At 38.5% G+C, this 18,390-nt stretch overlaps 1 protein-coding gene across 4 annotated transcripts in view; it reads right to left on the bottom strand.

Moving 5' to 3' along the window:
• NUP98 (nucleoporin 98 and 96 precursor) overlaps positions 1–18,390 on the bottom strand; it is a 119,958-nt gene that overhangs the window by 40,424 nt on the left and 61,144 nt on the right. For all 4 annotated transcript variants that reach the window (XM_021704647.2, XM_021704644.2, XM_021704645.2 and 1 more), the window contains 5 exons: positions 13,987–14,103; positions 12,098–12,396; positions 8,885–8,998; positions 7,904–8,042; positions 427–604 (listed from right to left, as the gene is read on the bottom strand). In XM_021704647.2, the coding sequence (XP_021560322.1) occupies positions 427–604; positions 7,904–8,042; positions 8,885–8,998; positions 12,098–12,396; positions 13,987–14,103 (847 nt within the window). The remainder of the gene's footprint in view (positions 1–426; positions 605–7,903; positions 8,043–8,884; positions 8,999–12,097; positions 12,397–13,986; positions 14,104–18,390) is intronic.

Here is an 18,390-nt window from a genome sequence, read left to right as displayed (position 1 = left end):
TCTAATGATGCCACACATTGAAAAAACACTCCTTAGAAGTGTATCTAAATGCTCATAGGATGAGGTAGAGGATGTGAATCATGAGCATAAAGTTTTTAATAGCGTCTTATTGTTCTGGGGTGGCTCAGTCAGTTAAGTGGCTGCCTTCAGCTCAGGTCATGATCCCAGGGTCCTGGGATCAAGCCCCACATGGGGCTCCTTGCTCCACAGGGAACCTGCTTCTCCCTCTCCCTCTGCTGTGTGCTGTCATATAAATAAATAAAATCTTAAAAAAAAAAAAAAAAGACGTGTAATCTGGAGCAAATCATGATGCATCTCTGTATCTGTTTCCTAATTTGTAAAAAAAAATTTAAGAGAGGACCACTTATAACACATTTTGTCACTCTAACCACAATTTTTAAGAACTAGGTTAAGTGACTATTATACCTTAAACACCCAAGAACCCGTTTCAGGACGGTACTCTTTGAATTGAGCTCCCTGTTTCCTTGAAACTGCTTCCAATCTGCCCTCATAGTTGATATCAGCAAGTCGATCTGGGCTCTTTATTAAACAACGAGATGTTTTATCTGTTGGCCAAACTCCATCCAGTGTAACTTCAGCCTTCCTGCAATGTACAACCACATAAAGTATAAATGTTCCATATTTAAGACCAGACACCCAAGTAGCATCTATATAAATAGCAAATAAAGGTACCTGTGTTACTTTGGAATTTGCAGATATTTCATAAACTTGACTCTTGCTTCCCAGGGTAGATAAGCTCAAAAGCAAGGAATTACCCCCACCATCAACTAGCTCAATATCTGGTTCAAGAGTCAAACTCCATTCATTTTGAACTACCATAGCACATCAATTATTTCCAATGAAATTTTAGTTAACACTTACACTATGCAGCCTTGACCAAATCCAGTCCTAATAGTCAAATACTAAGACCTAAGTCTTAGTGAAGGTCTTAAAGCGCTACTGTACTTAAAAACAACATTAATAAAGCAGCAACTACCACTGATTAATAACAAATGCTTGCAGAATGAGACATCAGGAACACCATAATATTAACCATTAAGTAAAAGTAATGAGTGTGAAGAGGACTATAACAGCAGTAATGTACACCTTCTAATATCAATATGTGAGATCAAGGACGGTAATCCATTCTATATGCCTTGCATCTAGTAGAGTGATTAGCACTTAGTAATAGATGACTTTTTTCCTAACTTTTATTTATTTATTTTTAAGATTTTATTTATTTGAGAGAGCGAGAATGAGAGAGAGAGAGCACATGGGAGGGGGGAGGGTCAGAGGGAGAAGCAGACTCCCTGCTGAGCAGGGAGCCCGATGCGGGACTCGATCCTGGGAATCCAGGATCATGACCTGAGCCGAAGGCAGTCACTTAGCCAACTGAGCCACCCAGGCGCCCCCCTAACTTTTATTTATTAAGTAATCTCTATCCCCAATGTGGGGCTTGAACTAATGATCCCAAGATCAAGAGTCACATGATCCACCAACTGAGTCAGCCAGGTGCCCCTAGGTCACTTTTAAAAAAAAAGACTGGGGGGCGCCTGGGTGGCTCAGATGGTTGAGCGTCTGCCTTCGGCTCAGGTCATGATCTCAGGGTCCTGGGATCGAGTCCCGCATCGGGCTCCCTGCTCCTTGGGAGCCTGCTTCTCCCTCTGCCTCTCTCTCTCTCTCTCTGTCTCTCATGAATAAATAAATAAAATCTTAAAAAAAAAAAAAAAGACTGGGGCGCCTGGGTGGCTCAGTTGGTTAAGCGACTGCCTTCAGCTCACGTCATGATCCTGGAGTCCCGGGAACGAGTCCCGCATCGGGCTCCCTGCTCGGCAGGGAGTCTGCTTCTCCCTCTGACCCTCCCCCCTCTCATGCTCTCTCTCTCTCATTCTCTCTCTCAAATAAATAAAATCTTTAAAAAAAAAAAGACTGACTATAATTAAAACACAATGTTTAACAGTGACTTTTTTTTTTAAGATTTTATTTATTTGTGAGAAAGTGAGAGAGCATGAGCAGAGGGGGAGGGGCAGAGGGAAAGGGAGAAGCAGACTCTCATCCTGGGACCCTGGGACCATGACCTGAGCCGAAGGCAGATGCTTAACTGTCTGAGCCACCCAGGCGCCCCTAATAGTGACTTTTTTTTTTTAAAGATTTTATTTATTTATTTGACAGAGAGAGACACAGCGAGAGAGGGAACACAAGCAGGGGGAGTGGGAGAGGGAGAAGCAGGCTTCCCGCGGAGCAGGGAGCCCGATGCGGGGCTCGATCCCAGGACCCTGGGATCATGACCTGAGCCGAAGGCAGACGCTTAACGACTGCGCCACCCAGGCGCCCCAACAGTGACTTTTTTAAACATTATTTTTTTATTGTGATAAAAGGTATACCAGAAAACTTACCATCTTAACCATTTCTAACTATACCATTCAGTAGTGTTAAATATGTTCACACTGTTGTACAACCAACCTCCAAAACTTACTCATCTTTCCAAAATTAAAACTCTATACCCATTAAAAAAACAACTCCCCAACTTCCTGCCACTGGCAGCCACTATTCTGTTTGTTTCTGTGAATCTGACTCCACAAAAGGCCTTAAATAAGTGGAATCATATAGTATTTGACTTTTTATGATTAGCTTATTTCACTTAGCATGTCCTCAAGGTTCACCCATGCTTTGCTAGTCAGGACTTCCTTTTTAAGGCTACATAATATTCCACTGCATATAAAAACATATTTTGTTTATCCATTCATTTGTCAATGGATAGATATCTGGGTTGCTTCTACCTCTTGGCTATTATGAACAGTGGTGTGTACATATTTCTTTGAGACCCTGCTTCCAATTCCTTTGGATATATACCCAGGATATATATCTATATATACAGATATCTATATATATCCCCTGCTTTCTATTCTTTTGGAATGATGGATCATTTTTAATTTCCTGAGGACTCACCATACTCTTTTCCATAGTAACTGCATCATTTTACATTCCCACCAACAATATATACAAAGGTTCCAATTTCCCCACACTCTTGCAAAAACTTTTTTCTTTTTTGAAATTCAGTAACCATTCTAATGGGTGTGATAGTTCACTGTGGTTTTGATTTGCATTTCCCTAATTATTAGTGATGTTGAGTATCTTTTCTCTCTCTTTTTTTTTGAAGATTTACTTGAGAGAGAAAGAGAAAGAGAGAACAAGCACCAGCGAGGGGAGGGACAATGGGAGAGAGACTATCACAAGCAGACTTCCTGCTTAGTGGGGAGACAGCTGGGGGCTTGATCCCAGGGATCCTGATCATGACCTGAGCCAAAACAAAGAGTTGGCCGCTTAAATGACTGAGCCACCCAGGTGCCACGACTGTCTTTTCATATGCTTGTTGGCCATCTGCATATTTTCTCTGGAGAAATGTGTACTGAAGTCCTTTGCCCATTTTTAATTGGGTTTTTTGTATTTTTGTTGTTGAGCTGCAGTTCTTCATTAACCCCATATCAGAAATATGATTTGTAAATATTTTCTCCCATTCTGTAGGCTGGCTTTTCATTCTGTGTTCTTAGATGTCTTAGATTTTAACGTACTCTAATTTGTTCACTTTTACTACTGTTGCCTATGCTTTTAGTGCTGTATCCAGGAAATCCTCATCAAAATATAATGACATGGGAAAAAGAATGTCTCTTCAACAAATGGTGTTGGGAAAACTGCATAGCTACATGGAAAAGAATGAAACTGGACCACTTACACCATACACAAAAATAAATTCAGAATAAAGAACTAAATGTGAGAACTGAAACCATAAAAATCCTAGAAGAGAACACAGGCAGTAACTTCTTTGACATTAGCTGTAGTAACTTCTTTCTAGATATGTCTCCAGACACAAGAGAAACAAAATAAAAAATAAACTATTGGGACTACATCAAAATAAAAAGCTTCTCCACAACAAAGGCAACAATCAACAAAACTAAAAGGCAACCTATGGAATGGGAGAAGATATTTGCAAAAGTTCTATCTGATCAGGGGTTAGCATCCGAAAATCTGTAAAGAACTTACTAATACCCCCAAAAACAAATAATCCAGTTAGGAAATGGGCAGAAGACATGAATAGACATTTTTCCAGAGAAGACATACAAATGGCTAACAGACATGTGAAAAGATTCTCAACATCACTGATCATCAGACAAATGCAAATCAAAACTACAATGAGGTATCACCTCATACCTGTCAGAATATGGCTAAAATCAACAACACAAGAAACAACAGGTATTGGCGAGGATGTGGAGAAAATGGAAACCTCGTGCACTGTTGGTGGGAATGCAAACTGGTGCAGCCACTATGGAAAACAGCAGAGGTTTCTCAAAGTTAAAAACAGAACTACCCTATGATTCAGCAATCACAATACTAGGTATTTACCCAAAGAATACAAAAATACTAATTCAAAGGGATACATGGACCCCAATGTTTACAGCAGCATTATCTACAATAACCAAATTATGAAAACTGCCCAAGCATCCACTGATTGATGAATGGATAAAGATGATGTGGTGTACACACCCATACACTATGGAATATTACTCAGCCATAAAAAAGAACGAAATCGGGCACCTGGGTGGCTCAGTCGTAGGGCGTCTGCCTTTGGCTCAGGTCATGATCCCAGGGTCCTGGGATCGAGTCCCACATCGGGCTCCCTGCTCAGCAGGAAGCCTGCTTCTCCCTCTCCCATTCCCCCTGCTTGTGTTACTGCTCTCGCTATCTCTCTCTGTCAAATAAATGAATAAAATCTTTAAAAAAAAAAAAAAAAAAAGAACGAAATCTTACCATTTGCAATGATATGGATGGAGCTAGAGAGTATACTGCTAAGCAATATCAGTCAGTCAGAGAAAGACAAATACTGTATGATTTCACTCATATGTGGAATTTAAGAAACCAAACAAGCAAAGGGAGGTGGCGGGAAGGGGAAAACCAAGAAACAGACTCTTAACTGAAGAGGACAAACTGATGGTTACCAGAAGGGAGGTGGGTCGGGGGATGGGTGAAATAGGTGATGGTGATTAAGGAATGCACTTGTGATGAACAGAGTGATGTATGAAGTGATGAATCACTATACTGTACACCTGAAACTAAAATTACACTGTAATTCATGACATCTCTAATGTCATGAACCTTCCCCTCCCTATGTTTTATTCTAAGAATTTTGTAAGTTTTAGGTGTTATGTTTAGTGCTTGGTCCATTTTGAGTTCATTGTTCTATAACATAATACTACTTCATTCTTCTCTACCTGGATATCAAGGTTTCCCCAGAATCATTTGATGAAGAGATTATCCTCTCCCCCATTGTATGGTCTTGATAGCCTTGTCAAAAATCATTTAACTATGTATGTGAGGTCCCTTGAGATTCTGGATGGATTTTTCTATTTCTGCAAAAAAATGCAGATTGCATCGTGATAGGGATTACATTAAATCTGTAGATTGCTTTGGGTAGTATGGACATTTTAGTAATTTAAAGTCTTCCAATCCATGAACATGAGATAACTTTCCATATATTTGTCTTTTTTTTTTTTTTTTAAAGATTTATTTATTTATTTATTTGACAGAGAGAGATAGCGAGAGAAGGAACACAAGCAGGGGGAGAGGGAGAGGGAGAAGCAGGCTTCCCGCCGAGCAGGGAGCCCGATGCGGGGCTCGATCCCAGGACCCTGGGATCATGACCTGAGCCAAAGGCAGACGCTTAACGACTGAGCCACCCAGGTGCCCCTATATTTGTCTTTTTTCGCTTCTTCCAGCTATTGCCTACCTGGTTGAATTTATTCCTAAGTATTTTATTCTTTCTGATGCTATTGAAAATGGAATTTTTTTTAACTTCCCTTTCAGATTGCTCATTGTTAGTATATAAAAACCCACTGATTGTGTGTGTTAATTTTGTATCCTGCTACCTTGCTGAATTTATAACTGTTTTCAGTGAAATCTTTAGGTTTTCTGCACAAGATCATTTCATCTCTGAACAGAGATATTTTACTTCTTCCATTCCAATCTGAATGATGCCTTTTATTTCTTTTCCTTGCTTAATTGCTCTGACTAGTGCTTCTAGTATTATGTTGAATAAAAGTGGCAAAGTGGGCATCCTTGTCTTGTTCCTGATCTTAGAGGAAAAGCTTTCATTCTTTCACCACTGAGTCTGACATTCTTTTGAAAATATGGCCCTATTAAGTTGAGGTAGTTTCCTTTTTATTTTATTATTATTTTTAAGTAATCTCTACACCCAACATGTGGGGCTTGAATTTACAACCATGAGATCAAGAGTCATGCACTCTACTGACTGAGCCAGTCAGGCACCCTGAGGTAGTTTCCTTCTATCTCTAGAAAGGGTGCTGTATTTTGGCAAATGCTTTTCTGCATCAGTTGAGATGACAGGTGATTTTCGTCTTTAATTCTATAAATGTGATGTATTACACTTATCAATTTTCATATATTAAACCATCCTTGTGTTCCTGGAATAAGTAATACTTGGCCATGGTGTATAATCCTTTCAATGTACTGTTGAAGTCTGTTTGCTAATACAGTTGGCCTTTGAACAACACAGGGGTTACGGGAACCAACCCCTGTGCAGCTGAATATCTCTGTACCTTGGACTCCCACAAAACTTTACTAATAGCCTACTGTTGACTGGAAGCCTTACTGATAACATAAGTCAACTAACTCATAGTGGTATGTTGAATGTATTATATATTGTATTTACAATAAAGTAACCTAGAAAAAAAGAAAATGTTAAGAAAATTCTAAGGAAATACACTTACAGTATTGTACTGTAAAAAACCCATTTATGTGGACCACACAGTTCAAGCCTTTGTGGTTCGAGGATCAAATGTATTTATATGAAGATATTTACATCAGTATTCACCAAGGATATTGGTCTATAGTTTTATTTTCTTGTAGTTTCTTTTTCTAGCTTTGGAGTCAGGATAATGCTTGCCTCATAGTTAGAAAGTGTTCCCTTCCTTTCCAGTTTTTTGAAAGAGTTTAAGAACTGACATTAATTCTATAAATGTTTGGTAGAATTTACCACTGAAGTCATCTGGTCAAAGGCTTTTGGTTGGGGGCGGTTTATTATAATTCAATTTCCTTATTATAGGGCTATTCTGAATTTCTATTTTTTCATGATTCAATCTTGGTAGGTTGTGAACATAAATTACTTTAACTATGGCCCTTTCATCTGTCCAAAGAAGTATTAGGAGCTAGTTTTTTTTTTTAAGATTTTATTTATTTATTTGACAGAGCGAGAGACAGTGAGAGAAGGAACACAAGCAGGGGGAGTGTGAGAGGGAGAAGCAGGCCTCCCGCAGAGCAGGGAGCCTGAGGACCCTGGGATCACCGAAGGCAGACGCTTAACGACTGAGCCACTCAGGCGCCCCCAGAAGCTAGTTTCTCAAACTAAAATATAGAGAAAGAATTAAAAATGGTCACAGCAGACACAAGAGAAAAAAGGTACTATTAAAGTACATTTTTGGAAAATAACAGTTGGACCTGATAATATTAGGGAAAAGGAGTCAAAAAAATCCTAGTGTAGCATTTATCATTTATACTTTCAAATTAGAGCAACAATAATCACATACTGTACAGTAAGTCAAAAAAACAAGTTGCAGAAAAATGTATATAATGTGAGAAGAATTCTGTGATTTAGCAGATTCCTTTTTTTTTTTTAAAGATTTTATTTATTTATTTGACAGAGAAAGACACAGCGAGAGAGGGAACACAAACAGGGAGTGGGAGAGGGAGAAGCAGACTCCCTGCCGAGCAGGGAGCCCGATGCGGGACTCGATCCCGGGACTCCAGGATCATGACCTGAGCCGAAGGCAGTTGCTTAACCAACTGAGCCACCCAGGCGCCCTAATTTCTAAATATGTAAATAAATACATACCTATTTAGACCTTCACCCACAGGTGGTTTCTGGTTATCATCTAAGTAGACAATCACTTCTTTCCTTCGAATATGCACAATATCATCCAAATTTAGATTTGTCAAATTCACATCTCCTTCAAAATAGATTGAACCATAACCTGTAAGTCAAAGCAAATAGTTAAAAACTCATCCTGTACAGAGGGCAAATAATCTATTTTATTTTCCAGTGACTAAATAATAATAAAAAAAAACTTGAAACATTAATCAATATTTTATTTTTTAATTGTTTTAAAGATTTCATTTTTAAGTGATCACTACACATTGAACATGGGGCTCGAACTCACAATCCCAAAATCAAGAGTTACATGTCCCACCAAGGAGCCAGCCAGGCTGCCCTAAACATTAATCAAATCACCCAGCAATACCATCAATGGGTTATTTCATCCATAATATGTATCACAGGATGACATCAAAGCCGGTTATCTTGTTTAATATCTACATTTCTACTGCACTTATCTTCAAAACAGTTTTCTTAAATCTCTTCCAAGTATCTGTACTATTGCTACATAAACAACCCTTACTTAGTACCTAGCTTGGAGAATGAGCTAAAATGCTGGAGAGCCCTCTCTAAAATACAATATAGCAAGGTAAGATTTTTTTCCCCCAAGAAAACTGCATCTGTATTAAATTATTAATAATATGAAGCTGAATCTAAATATTATTCATCTCTTATTACTCAGTTTTCTCACTTAGTATTTTCTTGCTGTTTATAGTATTTTCTTTAACTGCAGAAAGCTGCAATGAGCCAAATAGTTACCAAAGACTGTTATATGGTTCTAGTCTTTTGTTACTTGTCAATCAAAGGGTCTTCTATGCAGGTCAAGGTGGGTCCAAACAGGAAAAAAATGGATTCAGCTATCAAGAACTTCTTTCACTTAATTACAAAAATAAGATGCAGACCTCTGGCTTAAATACTATAAACTCCTAAGCTCACACTCACCTTTACGACCAATAGTGAAGTCAGAGACAATGCACTCTCCTTTTTCATTGGTAATTTTAGCAAGGTCATCCATAGATGGAATAGTATAGTAACCAACCTTAGTGAGAACAATACCTATGACAAAAGAAACAGAAAATATAATATTAATTGTAATTGTCCTTACATAGATGAATTTTCGTATTTATTTTACTTTTTCCGTTTTAAAAAGAATAATTTTTAAAATAATCTGAAATAATCCATAACTAAATTATTAAGAGAAAATATATAGGAATAAAAGCATCTTTACAAACTATTATTTAAGATTTTATTTATTTGAGAGAGAGCACATGAGCAGGGTGGAAGGGGGCAGAGGGAGAGGGAACAGACAACTCCCTCCTAAGCAGGGAGCCAGACACAGGGCTCGATCCCAGGACCCTGAGATCATGACCTGGGCCAAAGGCAGACACTTAACCAACTGAGCCCACCAAACTGGTTTTCTGAGAAACACTATTCCTAGGAGAAACTGTGCTTTTTAGAAAAAGGTTCCTAGTCAAGTAAGTTTGGGGAAACATGAACATGATAGTATGAGGCTCTGAGAACTTGAAAAATAATTAAATCTAATAATCAAGCCTTAACCCAGTGTTTTCCATACTTAATTAATCACAGAATGTTTTCATAAGGCACTCATAAACATACGGCACTATGAAAGGCATTCCATAAGAAGAATTCTGAGAAAAGCCTATCTAATCCATTTTTCTTTTATTCCAAAAAAACCCAACGTGGAAAAAACCTGCCTTGACTCAGCGGTAGAGGCAGAACTATAACTCCAAAGTCGGTATTAAAAAAAAAAAAAAAAAAAATTTATTTAGAGAGAGAGAGAGCCAGCATGTATTCAGGAGGGAGGGAGCACCAAGGTAGAGAGAGAATCCCAAGCAGACTCCTCACTGAGCACAGACCCTGACACAGGGCTCGATCCCACGACCTTGAGATCATAACCTGAGCTGAAATCAAGAGCTGGACACTTAACTGGCTAAGCCACCCAGGTGCCCCAGGAAGGGAATTTTTTTTTTTTTTAAAGATTTTATTTATTTATTTATTTGTGAGAGAAAGAGAGAGCACATGAGAGGGCGGAGGGTCAGAGGGAGAAGCAGACTCCCCGCTGAGCAGGGAGCCCAATGCGGGCCTCAATCCCGGGACTCCAGGATCATGACCTGAGCCGAAGGCAGCCGCTTAACCAACTGAGCCACCCAGGCGCCCCCCAGGAAGGGAATTTTAAATTGGAAGGTGACAAACAAGGTCAATGAGAAAAATAAGAAAAAGTCTAGACTGGATATTTGAAAAACAGATGTATCAAAATGATTTCATGCAGATATACACAAATATAGATACTTGGATTCTTAATGTGAAAATATACAGTTGTTTCCTCAGGGCACCAAGTGACCGGACGATCTATATGAAGGCAATAAGATAATTAGATGCAGAAAAATTTCACAGACACTTCAAGAGTAACTATAAAACAATCCAAATGTTCACTAACAGAGAATAGATAAACCAAGTGTAGCATATATATAATAATGTAATATCACTCAGCAATAAAAAAGAATGAACTGTTGATATATCATGGATGGAATCTCAAAAATATAGAGTGAAAAAGAGTACAGATAGTATGATTCCATTTATAGAAAGTTCAAGAATAAGCAAAACTAGTCTATGTGAAAGAAACTAGACTGTAGTCGACTTCTGGGGATGGGGACATGAAAAAACTTTCCAATTTCCATTATATATACCGAGTATGTATGTCAAAATTCATTGAAATAAACACTTAAGATCTGTTTACTTCACTACATATAAATTGTATCTCAGTAAAAAAAAAGGAATGAGATTACATTCATCAAAGCCCAAATGTGATGTTATGTCAACACAGAAAAAATGGCAAGCTGGGTGCCCGGCTGCTCAGTCAGTGGAGCATGTGACTCTTGATATTGGGTTGTAAGTTTGAGCCCCAAGCTGAATGCAGAGATTACTTAAAAATAAAGTCTTTAGGGGCACGTGGGTGGCTCAACCATTAAGCGTCTGCCTTCAGCTCAGGTCATGATCCCAGGGTCTTGGTACCGAGTCCCGCATCGGACTCCCTGCTCAGCAGGAAGCCTGCTTCTCCCTCTCCCACTCCCCTTGCTTGTGTTCCCTCTCTCACTGTCTCTCTGTCAAATAAATAAATAAAATCTTTTAAAAAAACAAATAAAATAAAATCTTTAAAAATAAATAAAGTAGGAAAAAAGGCAAGCTTTAAGTAACCAGTAGAGACACTATAATCTTGTAGTTTGTATTATTTGTTTCACAGATTCATTGGGGGAAAAATGATCAATCAGTTCACTGTTGGGGGGAGGGGGAAGCACAGAACTGAGGTGATAATAATTAACCACAGCACCTATACCATTTGAATGCCAATACATTTCAGGCATTATGGTTTCTATACTAATCTAATTCAGCCTCAAAAGCTTTATATGATAACTATCACTATTGTTTTAATTAAAAAACTAACAAGTGGGGCGCCTGGGTGGCTCGGTCGGTTAAGTGGCTGCCTTTGGCTCAGGTCGTGATTCCAGGGTCCTGGGATCGAGTCCCACGTCGGGCTCTCTGCTCAGCAGGAAGCTTGCTTCTCCCCTCTCCCTGCCGCTCTGCCTACATGTGGTCTCTACCTCACTGTCAAATAAATATCTTTAGAAAAAAAAAAAAAACCTAATAAGCAATCTGAGTTTATAAAGCCAGGAAAAGTATGAAGATAGTCTCTGGCTATAAAATTTGGGATCTTTAAACTATACCTGGATAATTAACGACATGAATTTTAACTACTCCAAAGGTACAAAAAGTAAGTGAATTAATAAGAATCAAACAAAACAGGGGCGCCTGGGTGGCTCAGTTGGTTAAGTATCTGCCTTCAGCTCAGGTCATGATCCCAGGGTCCTGCGATCGAGCCCTGTGTTGGGCTCTCTGCTCAGCGGGGAGCCTGCTTCTCCCTCTCCCCCTGCTTGTGCTCTCTCTGTCAAAGAAATAAATAAAATCTTAAAAAAAAAAAAAAAAGTGAAAAGTGTTTAAACATTAATGTCTATAAAATGTAATAAAGACATTTAATTAAAAGTTCAGGTAACTGACTTCCAGTAAATTGAAAATCTGTGAAAAGTAAGGTCTCAAATGACTGGTAAAACGTTACCCATGTATCAATTTGTATCTAACCTGCTGGATGCATATGGTAAGTATTATTTTCTATTTCTTCTCGGTCATCCTGCAGTGACTCCTCATGAAAAGAGGTCTCTTCACTGCTTCCTTCCAGCCCATTTCGCAAAGCAGCACGCATGTTTAATGCAACAATGGTATCATCCACACTGCTGCTGCTGTTGTGTTTATTTCCAGCACTCTCCGGGGTTTGAGGAATGGGTTTGGCAATAGGGTTAGTATAAAAACGTGACACAAGAGAATCATCATCTCCATCCTGCTGATGGTTCTCATCAACAGGTTTGCTCAGGAAACTGAATCTGAAAAGTAGAAAAGAAACAAATGGTATCTTAGCCCTTTATAACAATGATAACAGCCAACCCTCACTGAACCTTTACTGAGTAATTCTACATATTAAAAATTTATTTAAACTGACAGAGAAAATAAAATAACTTGCCCAAATTAAAAAACTCTAAGTGCTAGAGTTGGGATTTTAACACAGGAAATCTGGCTGTAGATTACACGATCTATTTTCATGATCAGATTACAACTGATCTACTTTCATGAATGAATGAATCTGAGCATCCCAATTTTTAGTTAAAAAAAAAAAAGAAAAAGAAAAAAGGCATTCTACTATATAAGGACAAAGAGTGGTGAATTTCAAACTAAAAATTTTAGGTTTTTAGTATTATCATCAGCAAGGTATTATGCTTCATTAAGGAAACATCAACTTAGAATTTTATCCAAGGAAGAAAAAAAAAACCCAGGAGTGCAAGGATGTATATAGAATTTTTCACTGAGGCATTATTTTGAATATAAGAATACCAAAATAGGGGCTCCTGGGTGGCTCTGTCGTTAAGCATCTGCCTTCAGCTCAGGTCATGATCCCAGGGTCCTGGGATCAAGCGCCGCACTGGGCTCCCTGCTCAGCAGGAAGCCTGCTTCTCCCTCTCCCACTCCCCCTGCTTGTGCTCCCCCCCTCACTGTGTCTTTCTCTGTCAAAAAAAAAAAAAAAAACTTAAAAAAAAAAAAAAAAAAAAAAAGATTACCAAAATAATCTAAATGTCCTCCAATGGGGAACTGATTATCATATATTCACGAAGATGGCTATTAAAGTCATTAAAAATAGAGAAGGCAGAGGGGCGCCTGGGTAGCTCAGTCATTAAGTGTCTGCCTTCGGCTCAGGTTATGATCCCAGGGTCCTGGGATTGAGCCCCGCATCAGGCTTCCTGCTCCACGGAAAGCCTGCTTCTCCCTCTCCCACTCCCCCTGCTTGTGTTCCCTCTCTCACTGTGTCTCTCTCTGTCAAATAAATAAATAAAATCTTAAAAAAATAAAAATAAAAAAAGAGGAGGCAGATATATTCATAGATATAGAAAGGCATTTATAATAAAATAAGTGGAAATAGCAGGCTAAAAATATTCTATCAGTCATGCCTAGTCTCTACAATGTATCTATATAAATAAATTTCTAAACTGTAAGAATATACATCAAACTATTAAGGATTATTGTGTATATTTCTACTTCCTCCTCTATACACTTATATACTTATTTTTTTGGTGTAGTTACAGTGACTATGCATCACTTTGATAATTATCACAAATAAGACATCCCTTATTTTAAAGGGGGGAAAGGGGTGTCAAATGTATGAGAACCCTGTCCAAAATGACACATGGATATCAAAATAATTACGTAGAACTGAATCAGAAGATCTCCAATAATTTTAAGGTCTAAAATACTCAAAAAGCAAAAACATGATCAATTTCTAGGTGCTCATATCTGTAATACCATGCCACATTTCACCAAACTTCATAAATTTTCACAGAATGAATAAATTCCAAGCTCAGAATCTCTTCAAAATGAGAACAGGGTGCTCTACTAGAAACAACCCAAAACAAAATTCGGTTTACCTCTCCCCATTTTCTGGATAATCAGATGGTGAAGCTAGATCTTCTGAATCACGATTAACAGGAGAGAAGAGATTGCTATTGTTAAGGTTTTTCAAAACCAACTTCTTAATGCTCTTCCTATAAAGAGACCAAAAGGGGAAAACAAAAAAACAAAAAAACAAAAAAACCTCAGGCACACATAATTACATAACTAACATTATCTTAAAAACTAGTCAAAAAGAGCATTCTTGTTCAGCTCTTACATATCTAAAAATGACCTAACAAGTTCAACTCACAATGTTTAATACATAACCAGAATATAAGGTCTCAAATATATTACTCTCTGGTGTTTGGAAGAATAAGCTAAGTACATTCAAAACAAAGTGGGAAATCTCCTTGAAAAGTCCTTCTCCTCTGAACCCTGAGCATTCTACCCAGACACTTAGTTAACCCATCATACTATGTCTTATATTTCAGTTACTACTCTAAATAACTTCTTCTTTAAACATTTTCTTCCTTTCTTGACAGGATTCATGACTGTCTCCTCACAGAACCTGGTGTGCTGCCTTGAAGAAAATAGGAAACAGGCATTTGCTGATTAAGATTTCTTTTTTAAAGATGATGAGAAAGAAAAAGGAGAAGAAACCCTGATATCCAATGATGCAAATTTCAGGTGTACACACAGTAGGTTTACTTAAGGCAAGAACCTCTATCATATATAAGCTTCGTAGAGGAGATCTCTTATTCAACCTCCACTTAAAAACTCCCTGGATTAGGGCGCCTGGGTGGCTCAGTCAGTTAAGCATCCACCTTCGGCTCAGGTTATGATCCCAGGATCTTGGGACTGAGCCCAGCATGAGGCTCTCTGGTCAATTGGGAGTCTGCTTCTCCCTCTCCTTTTGCCCCCCACCCCGCTCCATTTCTCTCTGTCAAATAAATAAATAAAATCTTAAAAAAAAAAAAAACCAAACAAACTACATGAGGCACCTAGATGACGAAGTCGGTTAAGTGTCCGACTCTTGGTTTCAGCTTGGGTCGTTATCTCAGGGTCTTGAGTCCACTTGGGACTCCCTCTCCCTCTGCCCCTCCCTCCTGCACATGTGCTCTCTCTCTCTCTCCAAATAAATAGTTAAAAAAATAATTAAAAAAACAAACTACAAGTAGCAGACCACTCTTGTTTATTTCTAATCTCAACAACTGAGTTATATGGTTAACAATCATCAGTAGCATTTGTTCCAAATGCATGCTACTTATACTTATAATGACATAAATATATATTAAATAAGCCAATGAAATAAGCACTTGACAATAAAGAATTGTTATTTCCATGAAAATTAAAACTTGCCTTCCTATTAAATGACAACCTGGGTGATGCCCGAGAGGATAACTAGAAAACCCAGAGCTCTCTTAGGTGTCAAGAGCCAACAAGATAGTAAAAAAGGACCGAGCCAGCACTCAGGGCCATTAGCACAGCAAGGTGTCTGTTATTTAAGGTTGCTTTTTTCCTGGCACCTTTTCTGATTCCAAGAGGAAGGTTAAGAGGCAAATGGTCTGTTTGACAGTCTTAAAGGACTAGAGAGAGACAGAGACTGGAGTCTAGAGCCACCAAGAGGTTGGGGGCACTAGTGAATGCTGCTTGTTCTGTGTTGGGACCTGGAAAATCTCTACCCCAGGAGTTAAGAGAGAACTAAAAGTAAAAAACATAAAATCACAAGTTCAACCTTCACTCATCTCAATAAGCACCTATCATAAAAAAGCAAAAATTCTCTGAAAGTCAGGGATGCCTGAGTGGCTCACAGTCAGTTAAGTGTCGACCTTCGGCTCAGGTCATGATCCCAGGGTCCTGGGATTGAGCCCCGCGTCGGGCTCCCTGCTCAGAGGGGAATCTGCTTCTCTCTCTCTCTCTGCCCCTCACCCCAGCTCATGCGCTCTCTCTCTCTCTCTCAAATAAATAAAATATAAAAAGAAAAAAAAAATCTCTGAAAGTCAGTATCATCATCTTTGAACTCTAATTACTGCCATAAACAATTTTGAAAATATAGTAACTAAAATAATTTTTTAAAAAGACACAAAACGAGACAAGGTATTTCTTCAAAGATAAATGGCCAATAAGCAAATGGTAAGATATTCAACATTATTAGTCATAAAGGTAATGCAAATTATAAGCATGAAATACCACTTCACACCCACCAGGATGGCTATAATAAACAAAAGAGATAATACTAAGTGCTGACAAGAAAATGGAGAAAATGGAAACCTGCGTTGCTGTTGGGAATGTAAAATGGTGCAGCTGTTGTAGAAAACAGTTGATAGCTCCTCAAAAAGTTAAATATAGAATTAATGTATGACCAAACAATTCCAATTCTAGATATATACTCAAAATAACTGAAAACGGGGAGTCAAACAGATATTTGTACACCAATGTTCATAACAGCACTATTCACAGAGCTAAAAGATGGAAACAACCCAAATGTCCATCAACAGATGAATGGATAAACAAAATGTGGTATATCCAAAGAATGGAATATTATTCAGCCTTGAAAAGAAATGAAGTTTTAAAAAATATTTTATTTATTTGAGAGAGAGAGAAGAGCGTGTTTGAGAGAGCATCAGCTGAGGAGGGGCAAAGGGAGAGGGAGAAGCTGACTCCCTGCTCAGCAGGGAGCCTGATGCAGGGCTCAATCCCAGGATCCCGGGTTCATGACCTGAGTCAAAGGCAGACAGATACTTAACCAACTGAGCCATCCAGGTGCCCCTAGAAATGAAGTTTTGACACATGCTACAACATCATAAATATTAAGAACATTATGCCAAGTAAAATAATCCAGACATGAATAGAATAAATATTGTATGACTTCCCTTGTATTCTCTAAAATAGACAAATTCATGCAGACAGAAAGTAATAAAGAGGTTAACGGGGACTAGAAGGAGAAAACAGAATTATTGCATGTGCATTTTTTTTTTTTAAAGATTTTATTTATTTATTTGACAGAGAGAGAGATAGCGAGAGCAAGAATACAAGCAGGGGCTGGGGGAGTGAGAGAGGGAGAAGCAGGTTTCCTGCCAAGCAGGAAGCCCAATGTGGGACTCGATCCCAGGACCCTGGGATCATGACCTGAGCTGAAGGCAGACGCTTAACGACTGAGCCACCCAGGCACCCTGCATGTGCATTTTTAACATAAAATTGATCACTTTAACCATGTTTTTTTTTTTTTTTTTTTTTTTTAAGATTTTTTTTTTTTGACAGAGAGAGAGAAAGCCAGAGAGGGAACACAAGCAGGGGGAGTGGGAGAGGGAGAAGCAGGCTTCCCGTGGAGCAGGGAGCCCGATGCAGGGCTTGATCCCAGGACCCCGGGATCATGACCTGAGCTGAAGGCAGACGCTTAACGACTGAGCCACCCAGGCGCCCCAACTTTAACAATTTTTATATGCATTTTATCACAATAAGAATTAGTAATTTTTAAAAAACCTTAAGTAAAATACAAGTAATTCAGACACACATTTGTAAAGGCTGTTAAATATTAAAATGGATAAAATAAGGGGCGCCTTGGTAGCTGTTGGTTAAGCATCTGTCTTCAGCTCAGGTCATGATCCCAGAGTCCCAGGATCAAGCCTGGAGTCAGGCTCCCAGCTCAGCAAGGAGTCTGCTTCTCCCTCTGACCCTCCCCCCTCTCGTGCTTTCTCTCAAATAAATAAGTAAAATCTTTTTCAAAAATGGATAAATTTAGGAAAACTGTAGATGTGTTCATTTTTTATGATATTAGAATTTAAGGAAATAAAGTAACCAAAATATTCAAACAAAAAAAGGGGAAAAAATCAGTATGAATATAAAAGACCTAAATGATGAGCAAGTTTGGTCTAATTCAAGATCACCATACCCAACAACTATAAAATACATATTCTTTTCAAGTGCAAATGGAGTATTTATGAAAACTAGCCATATGTTGGACCATTAAAGCAAGCCACAAATTCCAAAGACTCAAAATCACCTGGAATACCGTTTTTGCACATAAGCTAGAAATCATTAACAAAATGATCACTTAAAAATCTCATGTTAAGGGGCGCCTGGGTGGCTCAGTTGGTTAAGCAACTGCCTCCAGCTCAGGTCATGATCCTGGAGTCCTGGGATCGAGTCCTACATCAGGCTCCCTGCTCAGCAGGGAGTCTGCTTCTCCCTCTGATCCTTCCCCTTCTCATGCTCTCTCGCATTCTCTCTCTCAAATAAATAAATCAAATCTTAAAAAAAAAAAAAAAATCTCCTGTTAGGAATTTACACTCGTATATAACCCAAGGCTCAACACCCCTGGCCATAAAAATCAGAAAGAATTTTATTAGCATGTATAATCATTATCTGAATGCTAAGAGTACTCCATATCAAAACTTAGAGAATACAAATACAGCTGAACTAAAGGAAAATTTTTATCT

The sequence above is a fragment of the Neomonachus schauinslandi genome, chromosome 11 (assembly GCF_002201575.2).
Source record: "Neomonachus schauinslandi chromosome 11, ASM220157v2, whole genome shotgun sequence".
Classification (NCBI taxonomy): Eukaryota; Metazoa; Chordata; class Mammalia; order Carnivora; family Phocidae; genus Neomonachus; species Neomonachus schauinslandi.
This window is presented reverse-complemented; position numbering and strand designations above follow the sequence as displayed.